Source organism: Grampus griseus (assembly GCF_964374135.1).
Source record: "Grampus griseus genome assembly, chromosome: 10".
In the NCBI taxonomy this organism is placed as follows: domain Eukaryota; kingdom Metazoa; phylum Chordata; class Mammalia; order Artiodactyla; family Delphinidae; genus Grampus; species Grampus griseus.
In genome coordinates this window covers 102965469-102979835 of record NC_139004.1, presented here as the reverse complement: position 1 = coordinate 102979835, position 14367 = coordinate 102965469, and the positions used below count along the sequence as shown (strand labels likewise).

The window sequence follows — 14367 nt, the reverse complement described above, 5'->3', positions numbered from 1 at the left end:
AGTGGAAGAAACTTCTCAGGAAGCAGAGCAAAAAGTAATTAGATAGAAAATGAGAGAAAGAGAAAGTAAGTCCATGAGGTCCAATGGTTGAATAGGAGTTTCAGTAAAAAAAAAAAAAAAAGAATAGAGAAACTGGAGGGACAAAACATCCATGAATAAATTAGGAAAATTTCCCAGAACTAAAGTTACCAGTTGAAAGGAAACACCTCATCCCCGGCAGAGTGGAAGAAAACGGACACAGAGTAAAGCACATCCCTGCAATGTCACAGAACGCCGGGGACAAATGAGGATCCTGAAAGCTGCCAGAGAGAAAGGACTCATCTCGTAGAAAGTGTCAGGAATCAGAATAGCACCACACTTAGGAAACGTGACACTGGAAGCTAGAAGAAACTTAAGCTAATGCCTTCAAAAACCCTAGAGGAAAGTTACCTTCTACCTATACTTCCGTACTTGCTGAACCTCTAAGTGTGGGAGCACGTTTTCAGACATGCAATGTCCCCAAAATTTATCTCCTGTGCTCCCTTCTGTTAGGTTTTGCTTCCCAACAACGAACACCTAAGCCAAGTACTAGAGGACAGGGGGCCAGGAGACAGGATTAAACACAGTGGAGGGAAGGATACTGAGGGGAGATCCAGGGATGACAGCTTGTACAGTGGCCTGAACAGCCAGTTCAGAAGGCAGCTGGTCAAAGGCTCTGGGGGAGGGGACTTCCAGAAGAGAAAACTGATCAAATCTTAATATTCTGCAAGATTTAGACACTTGGAGAAGAGCAATGAAAACTAACAAAAATAGAACAATTGACTTGAGAGGAAGCAAGCAGTTGTGCAGGAAAGGAGAGTGTGTCACCCGGTCATGTGTGAATAGCACTGATAACAATCACGTCTAATCATGTCAGTGGTAAACACGGAGCCTCAACCCTTCGGGGGAGTGGGGCACACACGGTGGGGATGTGGAAGAAAGCTGAAACCACATTTTCTACAGTGGAAGTCAGGAGTGCATGGCTTCATCTGAGAAATCAAGAAGTTGCAGTAGGGACTTCCCTCATGGTCCAGTGGACGTGGGTTCGATCCCTGATCGGGGAACTAAGATCCTACGGGCCACGGGGCAACTAAGCCCGCGTGCCACAACTACCGAGCTCAAGCGCCTCAACTACAGAGAAGCCCGCGTGCCGCAAACTAAAGATTCTGTGTGCCTCAGTGAAGATCCCGTGTGCCACAACTAAGACCAGACACAGCCAAAAAAATAATAATAATAAAAATAAAGAAAATAATTTTTTTTAAGAAAAGAAGTTGCAATAGTATAAAATATGTTATTTATAGATGACAGTGTTCAGTGCCAGAAGAATCAGCCAGGTTGAAAGGCAGAAAATGGGGAGGTGGGTAGGACACAACCATCTTTAAGGCCTGAACCTTGTTGAGCTGTTTGGCTCTTTAAATCGTGCGCGTGTATAACTGATAAAACAAAAGCAAATTTGAGATACATAAATAGAGTACATGTAAGAGAGGAACAATGAGGGGAGTATTAAGGAAAATATTAGCAGGTGAGCCTGCTGGAAGGTAATCCTCTGTGGGTCTCATGCATCTCTGAGCATCTGGGAGCAGAGACACTGCCTGCCTTTGTTCTGGAAGACCCTTTCAAGCGTGTCTGTACAGCAGACAACCTCAGAAAAGAGAGACAGTGTCTCCCTCCACCGCAAGGGCCATTATAAAAGCTTCCGGTTCCTAAGCTTAGGGCTCCCGTCCTACAAGGCAGCCCACTGGTTGTACAGGTGTCGCCTGACACTCTCCATGCTGCCCTGTGGGATTTGCGGCTCAAATAACTGTACTTTTAAAATGCGGACACACTGCCTGCTGCTGTTGCTACGAGCGACCCCGTCCTTCCTCTATGACCAGGAGTTTCGTGTTGTAAAGTCTAAGACTCTTCACAGTTCTTGACAGAACTGTTGAGTTCTTTGACTCAGCAGAGGAAAGTCAGAATCAAAAACTCTGTTCTCCACCCCCAGCACAGAGTGAGGAAGCCAACATTATGTTTCCAAAAGATCAGAGCTCATAACACCAACTCTTCACACACTTACAGAATATAGAAGAGGAGGGAACATTTCCCAACTCTTTCTATGAGGCCGGAATTTCCCTGATAGCAAAACTGGACAAAGACATTCCAGAAAACTACGGGCCAACGTCCCTTATGAATACGGTTGCAAAAATGCTCAGTAAAATACTAGCAAGCTGAATGTAGCAACATACAAAAAGAATTATGCATTCTAACCAAGCAGGCTTTATGCCAGGAATGAAAAGCTGGTTCACCGTACAAAAATTAATCAGTGTAATACACCGTATTAGGCAGACCTGCTCTAAAAAAGGAAAGTTACAGAAAATTCTTCAAATGAAAGGCAACTGGTATCGCTGAGAAACTTGGAACCTCAGGAATCCAGGAAGACAAAGAGAAATAGTGAATACCCGGGTAAATATAATGGACATTTTTCTCCTCTTCAGTTCTTTAGCACATGAATGGCAGTCGACAGGAAAAATTTTAACACTGTCTGATAGTGTTCTCAGTGTGGGTTAGTGTTACACAGAGAGGGCTGTCTCCCTTGTGGTGACAATTAAACGTAATGGGGTAGGTAGGCTAAGGGACTAGATGGAAGTGAGGGGAGTTCCTGCACCCACTTGAAGTGATGAAGTATCAGCGAAATAGTCTGTTAAAAGTTGCTGTACTCCTGGGCTTCCCTGGTGGAGCAGTCATTAAGAATCCGCCTGCCAATGCAGGGGACACGGGTTTCAGCCCTGGTCCAGGAAGATCCCACATGCCGCGGAGCAACTAAGCCCGTGTGCCACAACTACCGAGCCTGCGCTCTAGAGCCCGCAAGCCACACCAACTGAGCCCGCGTGCCACAGCTACTGAAGCCTGCGTACCTAGAGCCCGTGCTCCACAACAAAGAGAAGCCACTGCAGTGAGAAGCCCATGTACCACAACAAAGAGTAGCCTCCACTCGCCACAACTAGAGAAAGCCCGTGCACAGCAACAGAGACCCAATGCAGCCAAAAATAAATAAATAAATTTTTTTTAAAAAAGTTACTGTAATCCTTAGAACAACTACCAAAAAACAAACTATACAAGGAAGAATGCTTAAAAATTCAAGATAAATTAAAATGGGATATTTAAAATATTCACGTAATCCAAAAAGAAGGAAAGGGGAAACAGAGGAGCAAAACATAAAAAAAATAATAAAATAGTAGACCTGAATCCCAGTGTGTTGATGTTTACATGAAATACAATGGTCTTTTTTTAATATATAAATTTATTTATTTATTTATTTTTGACTGCGTTGGGTCTTCGTTGCTGCATGCGGGCTTTCTCTAGTTGTGGTGAGTGAGGGCTACTCTTTGTTGCGGTGCTTAGGCTTCTCATTGCAGTGGCTTCTCTTGTTGTGCAGCGCGGGCTCTAGGTGCACGGGCTTCAGTAATTGTGGCTCGTGGGCTCTAGATCGCAGGCTCAGTAGTTGTGGTGCACGGGCTTAGTTGCTCCATGGCATGTGGGATCTGCCCGGACCAGGGCTCAAACCTGTGTCGCCTGCATTGGCAGGCGGATTCTTAACCACTGCACCACCAGGGAAGCCCCAATACAGTGGTCTTTATCAAATCATTTCACCTCACAGACCTTCCACTTGCTTAATCTCATTTTTTAAAGTATTTTTCTTAAGAAAAAGAAAATAAACTAATTTTCTCAAAAGCACCATTTCCTATTTGAACTCCTGTGTATCTCGAAGGGTAAAACACATTCTATGTTTCTTATAAATAAGCCCAGGGAATTCCCTGGTGGTCTAGTAGTTAAGACCCCACGTTCCCAGTGCAGGGGGCAGGGGTTCGATCCCCTTTCAGGGAGCTAAGATCCCGCGCAATGCACGGCACGGCCAAAGCAAAGAAAAAGGCCGAGAATACTCAGAAGTTTGTTTATAGTCATTACTTGGGATGCCAATTACCCCTTGATCAAAAGTGATTTTGTACATCCATTCCTTCAATCGGTGGAAAATATAAAATCTCTGATGAATTAATTGAATCTCCAGACAGCGGAAGACTGTTTCTGTGCCACATGATTTTACAGTATGCTGATGTACCGCAGGGGGCTGCAAAGGACTCCCCCCCATCCCAACCTCGTTCGCAGAGGCAACTGCACGTCCTCAGACCGTCGTGTGGCTTTGGTTCTGGTTTTGCCCAAACCGGGTCCCTCCTCTAAGAGGTGCTCACTGCGGTCGCGCCTTGGTTACACTCATCACCCTCTCCTTCCTGCTTCAGTCGGGGGCAGCTATATCACTCTTTTTGCTGACCGCTGGCTCCACCTCACTAGAGAGGGTAGGTAACACCCCCACCTGAGGACAAGCCCACCAGCTGGACAGGCCAGGTCAGCCTGTGCTCAGTAACCCGGTTTATGATTTATGATTGACTCACATACCTATTCATTCAAAATGCAATGGAACTTGACATAGCTTATAGAGAGGCACATGACACAATAAGATAGAAATTAAAATAAATCAGGGGGCTTCCCTGGTGGCGCAGTGGTTAAGAATCCGCCTGCCAACGCAAGGGACACAGGTTCGAGCCCTGGTCCCGGAAGATCCCACATGCTGCGGAGCAACTGAGCCCATGCGCCACAACTACTGAGCCTGTGCTCTAGAGCCCACGAGCCACAACTACTGAGCCCATGTGCCACAACTACTGAAACCTGTGAGCCTAGAGCCATGCTCCACAACAAGAAAAGCCACGACAATGAGAAGCCTGCAAGTGCAACGAAGAGGAGCCCCCGCTCGCCACAACTAGAGAAAGCCGATGTGCAGCAACGAAGACCCAACGCAGCCAAAAAAAAAAAAAAAAAAAAAAATCAGGAAATGGATGAAGGGAAAATAAAGACATATACACACCACTATATATAAAATAGATAAACAACAAGGACCTACTATACAGCACAGGGAACTCTTCTCACTACTCTACAATGACCTATATGGGAAAAGAATCTAAAAAAGAGTGGGTGTATGTGTGTGTATAACTGATTCAGTTTGCTGTGCACCTGAAACTAACACAACATTGTAAATCAACTATACTCCGATATAAAATAAAAATTTTTTTAAAAAAGGAAAAAAAAAAGCAAGCCAGATGGGGTAAAGTCGCCAGCGCTCTCATGCACTGGCTGTATGAGGAGCACCAGTTCATCTCTGGCCCCTCTAGAGGCCAGAGCTGAAAGGACCACACGCCCAGCTACGGATGTGCAGTGTCCTCAGAGGGGAACAAACCACTGCTAGAGGGGCACAGCTTTTGAACGTGGAGAATTTCTCCCCGTAGCCTCATATAGGGCAGTGGGAAATGTCCTCAATAATATTTCTGCAATAAATAAAACGCAAGTCAGCATTTCACCGAAGAGCACCGAAAAAAACTCTATAAGGGACTAAAAAATATCCCACGCTTTCAGTTTTCTGACAGTCTCACTGAATTGTACGATGAGATCTAGACTAAGGTGGTGCTTCTCAAGTTTGTCCACTGGAGGATATCCAACAACAGGGAGCAGCCCTAAGGCACGTGGGGCTACAGCTGAGGCGTCTGCCACACTCACAGCATGCCTTTGGCATTCTCATCTTCAAACACTTACGCGAATTCTTTATTTGCTTCGTATAAAATAACGTTTTCAACTGCTGACCCCTGGAGGCGGCCGGCCTCAGGGAGAGTTTCCTGACTCCTCGAGTGAGTAAGATGCTGTTGTATTAAGTGTCTGTTTTTGGAGAGTTAACTGAACTGAAACGAGCTGACACTGAATTCGGCCACCGGTTTCTTCTTCCTTGTGAGAGGACAACGTTTCACGAGCCCAGGCTCACACACACGGGTAGGTACACAGCTCGCTCTCTGAGCTCCGTTAGGGTGGGAGTTTAGGAGAGCACCGGGTCGGCCCACCGCAGTGTGTGCCCTGTCAGGCGGTCCTGGCGGGAGCCCGGATCCCCGGTGTGGCTTCTTCCTGAGTCCCCGGCCACACCCAAGTCTGGGACGACTCAGTACACTCTCCCCTTCCCAGTCAAGAAAGCTCACTCATTACCTGCTTTACTTCTTTGGCAGTAATGCGGTAATTTTCATTCCATGTAAATTAGAGATTTCTAGGAAAGATGGTAATACCCATACATCGTTTAAAAAAATATGTCTCGGGCTTCCCTGGTGGCGCAGTGGTTGAGAGTCTGCCTGCCAATGCAGGGGACACGGGTTCGTGCCCCGGTCCGGGAAGATCCCACATGCTGCAGAGCGGTTGGGCCCATGAGCTTGCGCGTCCGGAGCCTGTGCTCCGCAGCGGGAGAGGCCACAACAGTGAGAGGCCCACGTACCGCAAAAAAAAAAAAAAAAAAGTCTCCCCAATAAACACTGAAATGAGCGAAAGGAAGCAAAATTAATGAAGAAAACTCCGTCTACTCTAAAATTTTACAAGCCCCAGCCTGCATTAATTTGAATAAAGACATTGCAAGCCTTCATCCAGCTAAACCAAAACAAAACGAAACAGAAACCCAGGTGTGGGAGTGGTAAAACACATGTTCCAAGACACCGGCAGTAAAGGAGCCAGAGAAGGCTCCTCCACCTCAACAGGAGGACGGGCAGGAAGAGGAAACGGTCGTCCCGGACGTCTGCCCCTCGATGGGCGGCCCCTGGGTCAGACCCGTCAGCCTCTCGCCGCCAGGGCTCTGCGGGGAATGGTGGTTTCCAGCACTGACGCCTGCCAGCAGCCGCAGCGAGAAGGCCAGTGGGAGCCCCCAGCCTGACTGGGCCACCCACAACCCTCTCAGCTGCCCTCAAGCTGCCGAGCTACCTTCTGTCCAGTAAATCCCCACTTTGCTAAAGCCAGACAGAATTCGTGTCTGCTGGTGCCGCCAGGAACTCTTAACAGACTCAACAAGCATGATTCCTTTTGCACTTAACAACACAACTCAGAGACATATAAAACAGAAACTACACAAACCACAAGATAAATGGATAAATCCTCAAGAACTGCAAGGACTTTGAGGCACCTGTCTCAGAAAGTCACAGACCCAAAAGATTTCTTCTAAAAAATTAAAGGAAAAAAAGATTTTGAGCTTCATGTCTACGTAAGTTCTTAATTTAAGCTAATTACAATTAAGTAAAAGTTAAAAATCAGCTCCTCAGTCTCACACTTCAAATGTGTCTAGCGGTTTCTGTATTGGACACTGCAGATTACAGAACGTTCCCTTTAGCACAGAGTTGTATTGTACGGAGCTGGTATCAAGAAGATGTGGTGTGTATATATTTCTATTCCATGGAATATTATTCAGCATAAAAAAGAAGGAAATCCTGCCACTTGCCCCCCAAGGATGAACCTGGAGGACATCATGCTAAGTGAGACAATCCAGACACAGAACAACAAGTACCATGTGACCTCACTCGCCCGTGGGATCCAAAGCAATCCAACTCACAGAAGCAGAGCGCAGAAATGGCGACTGCCAGGGCCTCGGGGGAGGGCACATGGGGAGACACTGGTCAAAAGCTACAGACCTCACGCTATAAAGTGAAGACGTTCTGGGGGTCTAATACATGGCTGGTGACTCTAGTTAACACTGGGAATTCCCTGGTGTTCCAGTGGTTAGGACTCGGTGCTTTCACTGCCGTGGCCCAGGTTCAGTCTCTGGTCAGGGAACTAAGATCCTGCAAGCCGCGCCACGTGGACAAAAAAAAAAAAAAAAAATACTGTATTGTATACCTGAAATTTGCTAAGTGTTCTCAACACACACACACACACACACACACACACACACACGTAACCATGCGGGGTGATGGGTGTGTGAATTAGCTTGATTGTGGTGATGGTTTCACAGCGTGTGCACATCTCAATCATCACATCGTGTACCTTAAATGTATACAATTTTTATTTGTCAATTGTGCCCCAATAGAGCTGGAAAAAGTAAATACTCACTTCCATACCTAATTTTGTAACATGTTCCTTAAAGAGGGCCTCCCAAGTCATATAAGCTTTGGGTCCCACAGAGCCTGTCTCCTCCTGCCTCATCAACAAGCTGCAGGAAACACAGTCCCACCACGTCCTTCTTCATTCGAAAGGGCTCAGTGGTCTCGAGCACAGGCTTTGAGGATCGCAGATCTGGGTGGGAATTCCGGCTCTGCCACTTCTAGCCGTGTGCCTGTAGGCAGGTCCTCTGAGTCTTAACCCTTAGTCTGAAAACAGGGGTAAACTGGTGCTTGCCCCACAGGGTGATGTGATATAACATCTCAGCGCACCCGGCTCACAGTGAGCACAGCACACGCAGCCCACTGTAAGCACACAGTGAGTGTCAGCTATGACTACTTTTTGGTGTTTTTGGAGTGAAGGTTCATTCAGGAAATGCAGGTGAAAAAGGGCATTTTTAGACAAACAAAAGCTGAAGGAGTTTGCCGTAAGAAGACATCCCCTACAGTATGTACTTCGGCATAAGGAAAACTGACCCTGATGAAAAGTCTAAGATGCAGGAAAGAATGAAGAGCAATGCAAGTGTAAATACGTGGGTCATTCTGTGAGCACTTACCGTACAGAACAATAATAATAATATCTTTCAGAGTCTACAGATAGAATGAAAATGCACATCAACAAAGGCTAATAAATTGGGAGGGAAGCAAATATAAACTATTCTAAGGCCTCCAAGAGGATGGTCAAGGTATTGCTTAATCAGATCTTGGTAAGTTGGGTGTGCAAGTTTTAATCTAGGGTAACCCCCACCAAAAGAATAGAAATGGGGGTGAATTCCCAGGAGATCCAGTGGTTAGGACACAGTGCCTTCACTGCCGGGGCCCAAGTTCAATCCCTGGTTGGGGAACTAAGATCCTGCAAGCCACACAGCTTGGCCAAAAAAAAAACGAATACAAATGGGGTTTATAATTTCTGAATCAGTGGAGGAGAAGAAATGGAATGATAAGAAAACACTCAGGGGCTTCCCTGGTGGCGCAGTGGTTGAGAGTCCGCCTGCCAATGCAGGGGACACGGATTCGTGCCCCGGTCCGGGAAGATCCCACATGCTGCAGAGCGGCTGGGCCCATAAGCCATGGCCGCTGAGCCTGCACGTCTGGAGCCTGTGCTCCGCAACGGGAGAGGCCACAACAGTGAGAGGCCTGCGTACTGCAAAAAAAAAAAAAAAAAAAAACAGTCTAAAAGACAGCATTAAAGGAGAAAAGAACGAGTGAGACAAGGATGGTTCACAAATGGGATGTTAGATTTAAACCAAAATATATCAGTTATTGCATTAAACATAAATAGACTAAATGTTCCAGTTAAAAGACAAAGATTATCAGAATGTTCTTTAGAATTGTACCTTTTGCTAGTTATGATATTAGTCAAAAGAATTCTAATGGAACTTATTCTAGAGAAAGAGGGTCAATTAAATGATAAATTTATAAATGATAAAATCTGTATTCACTTAATAACAGACTCAAAATGTGTACACTAAAAACTGACAGAACTAAAAGGAGAAATAGACAAATCGATAATCTTAGTGGGATAGCTTCACACAGCTCTCTGAGTAACAGACAGAACAAGCCCACAAAAAGCAGTAAATATGTAGAAGATTTGAATGACATGACCTAATGAACATATATGAACAACTATAAAACCCACATTCTTTACAAGCGCACATAGACCATTTTCAAGTATTGACTGTTACATGCCAGGACAGGGCACTTTTCCATACATTATCCCCTCTTATCATCATAAAGTTGTGAAACAGTCGTCTGGGCTGGAAATCTCCCATCTGCCCTCCCAACCCACTCACCCCTTCTCTCTCTTACTCTGTGTCCTGCAAAGCCGACCTCTGTGGGCTGCATTCACAGGCTCCTTTCCCCTCTGGCCTCTGGTTGGGTTTAGCCAGAATTGTTGGGAGAAAGAAGGGTAGAATAAGGGCATTTGTTCTCTGCACCCCTCTGCGGGGCTGCCAGGAGGGTCCCTGGGGATGGCTAAGCTCCAGGCAGCTGCCCTCTCCAAGTTCCTGTTCCCACCCCTCCCCCGCGGCCTTTCAGGGGGCAATGGCCCAGCTGCTCTTAGTCCTGGGGGCTGTGCCATCCCTCGTGGGTCTTCCTAAACGCTACCCAGACCTTTCCAAACTCTCTTAAATTGCCCAGTTAGACTGCGCCATCTGTCTCCTGCGAGGACCCTGGCTGTGTCCCAGCATCCTATCTGCAGTTAAGGAAACGTAAGCTCAGGGAGGCCAGTGACTCACACGAGGTCGTGAGACCTCCTCCTACAGGTGCAGAATTAAGGACAGTCTCCCCCCTTGCTGGCATCTTTTAACAAATCGTTAACACGACCCTGGCATACCCCTTCCACTTGAGACAACAGTATGCCTTGTCAGAGTGTCTGAATAACTCCTGAATGTGAGTGGTCACGTGGCCTTTCTTGGTTTCTTAAACATCAGGAACACTGTGTCTTCCACAGTACAGTATTCGGCTGTTTGTTAATTAATTTCTGCTGCATAATACCTTTTAGAGGAAGTTGTTTAATAGCAATGATGACCTCTGAATTTAATACTGCGTGATATTTGATATTTTGTCCTCCTCCTTTGCTGTTTTTCAGATCGCCACGAAATTATCTCCAAAGAGATATTGGAGCTGGACCCCTGGGAGAACCAGTGGAATGTCGTAGCCGTCAACGCCCTCATGCACGACAGCTATGATGTCTGCCTGGTGGCGAGGAAGAATCCCCGCGACCTCATCCCCCCGCCTTCAGAGTCAGTGGAGGAGGGTGGGGGGCACTGAGGTCTGTGTCTCTGTGGGACCCCCAAGGTGTCTGCCAAGGAGGCACTAGGGATGGAGAGCCCACAGCATGTGTGGGACGTGTGCACTGCATGCGTCGTGACCCGGTGCAGAGCGGCATGCGCTGGGCGCTGCAGGGGTTGTGTGCAGAGTCCGCCCTCCGGTACCCAGGCTTTGCAGTGTCTTCCCCAAGCTTGGAGGGTAGGGATGGAACCGCCTGCTTCACTCACAGTTGAGCATAATCAGAAAACAGCCACTCCCAAAATATAATTTAGGGATGACATTTAAATAACACATAGAAATCCAACTATTTTACTTACTGTCTATGCTTCTGGAAGCCCAGTGGATTCAAAGAATGCATTTTGGTAGTTATTCTTCACCAATTTCCCAGGAGTTTCACATGCACAAGGCTCTTGTTTAAGCAGGAACAGTCGGTAAATTCCCTAGAGCTTTCCCAGGGGAAGACCATCCTAGACTGAGACACTTTCTTCAGTGCAGAACTGTGTGACTCTCATGACCGCTCCCCGTGTCCCCAGGTTCCAGCTGCTAACCCAGGCAGGAGGGACAGATCCATGGAAGCTGGAGCCAGTTGGAAACCTGCTTCTGCCACCACAAAACAGGACCAGTCAGACCCAGGGCGGGCTGTCGCGAGTAGGCTAGACTCTCAGAAGGCGGGGCCACACCTGTGTCTTTGCAGGTGTACCCCAAGTGCCCATGGCAGTGCCTGGCACATGCGTGGGTCTTTGGGTGGCCAGCATGGGGATGCCCCTGCTCCAGCCACGTGACCACAGTGGAAGCTGCTAGTTTCCCTGGATGGGGCTGGGGGGGGGGGGCTCGTGGGAGGGCCGTGACTTTTCTAGATGCACTGAGTTCGGGATCTAGGCTCTCGTCCCAGCTCTGCTTCTTAGCACGCTGCATGATCCTGGGCAGCCCAGCCTTTCTAAAGCCTTATTCTCCTCCCGTGCAGAATGGGAAGGAAAGTGCTCCCTAGGGTTGTTGGAGAATTGAGTGCGGAAGCGCTGAGCACAGTGCCTGTGAGACGCAAAACAGGAAGCGTTCTTTAGCTGCTGATACTTTCATTATCATTATCGCCGTAATCAGTATTCCCCGAAGCACAGCACCCAGAACACCCGGGCTTGGCGTGGCATCTTGGGGTTCCAGGGAGAGATGTGCATGGGGGCTGAGATCGCTCTGAATCCCCGGCCCCCCCAGGTCCAGGTGGGGTACGGATAACCCAGGGTTTCTTTTCGGCCCTGGATGCTGCTCCTCTGACCCATATCTGTAACTCTGCCCTCCTGTTGTTGGATAGCGTGAGAGATTCTGCCTCAAACATTTCCCTGTCTTCCCTGTTCTCACCTTAATTGAAGGCTGTCCCAATGTGGCATGGGAGGACTCATAAAACTGGGACTGTTTGCTAGTTCTGTTCCTTGTGAGACAGGATGGTTAGGCGCTGAGCAGGGGGCATGGGGGAAGCGGTCCGGATGCTGACAGAAGCTGCAGCTGCCAGTCACGCCGGCTCAGTCTGTGCTCGTCAAGGAGGCGTCACTGTTCTCACTGATTGACTTTATAATGAGCAAATGCTCTAAAAATGAATATTAAATAAAATGTCACTGATGGAAGATCGCTTTCATTTTGGTTTTCGTCCTGCAATTCAATGTAATTTTCATCTGAGGAGGGGACGCTCAGCACCTCCTGGGCAGGAATCAGAGTCGGGGATGACCAGCCTCAAGGACATCGGGAGCGAGGCCCAGAGGCCAGGACGTGTGAGGTGGGCAAGGGCGGGAGGGGGTGCGGTTCCCAGGGCGGCTGAAGCACCGGAGGAAGCCAAGACAAGAAGATGGGGCCACACAGAAGACCCCCAAGGCCACCCCAGGAGCCCAGCCTTGGTACGTCAGCCACACGTCTCCCGGCGAGGAAGTCCTTTAAGACCGTCCCCCACAGTCCAGTGTATTCGAGCAGGGTGACAGCAGACACAGCAGATGGGCAGGAGGCCTCGTGGTAGCCCGCGTCTCAGCTGAACCAGCCCCATAGCAGTGGGAGCCGTGCAGGGCCAGTGCAGCCGGATGGAGGGCATCAGCAGTCTGCCGCGAGTCAGGGTCAGAGATACCAGAAGTTTGAGCACAAGAGCACAGTGGGTCAGCCAAACCGAAAGACCAGAAAATCTTTCAAAGGGTGGTGCCCCCTCCACCAGGGGTCCTTAGAGAGAGCCCCAACCAGATGGCCTACGCTGTCCACCCCAGGCCCTGCTGGAGCACCAAGAGAGAATAGCTGGAGGGTGCACAGTCAAGACGCCCCACTCCTCCGCCAACACCAGCACACCCCGCAGGGGGGCCCCGGCTCTTCTTGTTCCCACCTCACTGGCCATCGCAATCCCGTTCCCGTCTCCGGCGGTCAGCTTAGCACAACACGTGGACCATTCAGGGAAGGAGACATAAGGGAGCTCTACGGAGGAGCTTCGGGGAGAGGCCTTCTTGCTCTTTGACAGACATGGAGAAGAAGACGTGGGCTCTTCTGCTGAGACTTTTCTAGGCTGCGGGGCCCCTGGAACTGCAGAGACTGCGCTGCCGTGAGGAGTGGGCTGCAGCTGGTCCAGAGAGCCGGGTGGGATGGGGGATGGGAAGGCCCTGGTCCTGGGCGACACAGCAGAGCCACAGAACCAACCAGCCACAGGACTTCCTGCTAGACGCTCACTGTTAGGATAAATGTTCCTTATTGTTCAGGCTGCCTGGAGTTACTTGCAGTCCGAGATTTCCGAACGATACTCCAGCCTTCCTCTGCCAAAGTCTCTTTTTCCTGGGATGACACATGTCACCTCTGCCAAAGGGGAGAGGTGCTGGTGATGAGGTGCTTTGGTTCTTGCAGTGAGGAGAGGTGTGCACGCCTGGTGAGTGCCCGTGGTTCATGATCCCGAGCCATTTCTTAGCTATCTCTAGGATATTTCTTTTCTCTCTGACCTTTGACGTTGTTGATTACTGCATATCCCACCCACCACCTGTTTTTGTAAATAAATTTTATTGGAACACAGTTATGCTTACTGTGTACGTATCGTCTGTGACTGGTTTCACACGGCAACAGCAGGGCGCTGGAAGTGCAGTAGAGACCTCTGGCCCTTTCAGAAAAAGTCTGCCAACTTCTGGGGTATTCCATCAAACTTTCTTGAGGAAAAATACTGAGCTAAGGGACTATGTAAATTATAAAGGAATATACATGCATCTTCCTCTATTTTTACATATATAACATTTTACGTATATATGAACGTATATAACATGGTTCTATTCCATTCTTCTTTCATTCAATAGTGTGCTTACAAAGACTATCCATACGCTCTCCCTTTTTAACAGCCACACAGGATTCCATCATTGATGCAGCATAGTTTCTTTAACAAACCACCATGCGGTGGATGTTTCCACTGTTTCCTCCAGCTGTTCTTTTTTTTAAAAAATTTTCTTGGCTACACCCTGTGGCATGTGGGATCTTAGTTCCCCGACCAGAGACTGAACCCACGCCCCTTGCATTGGAAGCTCGGAGTCTTAACCACTGGAGCACCAGGGAAGTCCCTTTCTTCCAGCTGTTTTTTGAAGGGGACTCCATTCTTTGCTTT

General features: G+C 48.2%; 1 protein-coding gene across 2 annotated transcripts in view; it reads left to right on the top strand.

Moving 5' to 3' along the window:
* The window catches only part of KBTBD12 (kelch repeat and BTB domain containing 12), a 55824-nt gene extending 42088 nt beyond the window's left edge, over positions 1-13736 (top strand). For both annotated transcript variants that reach the window (XM_082663806.1, XM_082663807.1), the window contains exon 6: positions 10588-13736. In XM_082663806.1, the coding sequence (XP_082519932.1) occupies positions 10588-10769 (182 nt within the window). In that variant the 3' untranslated portion in view covers positions 10770-13736. The remainder of the gene's footprint in view (positions 1-10587) is intronic.
* The last annotated feature ends 631 nt before the right edge of the window (positions 13737-14367 follow it).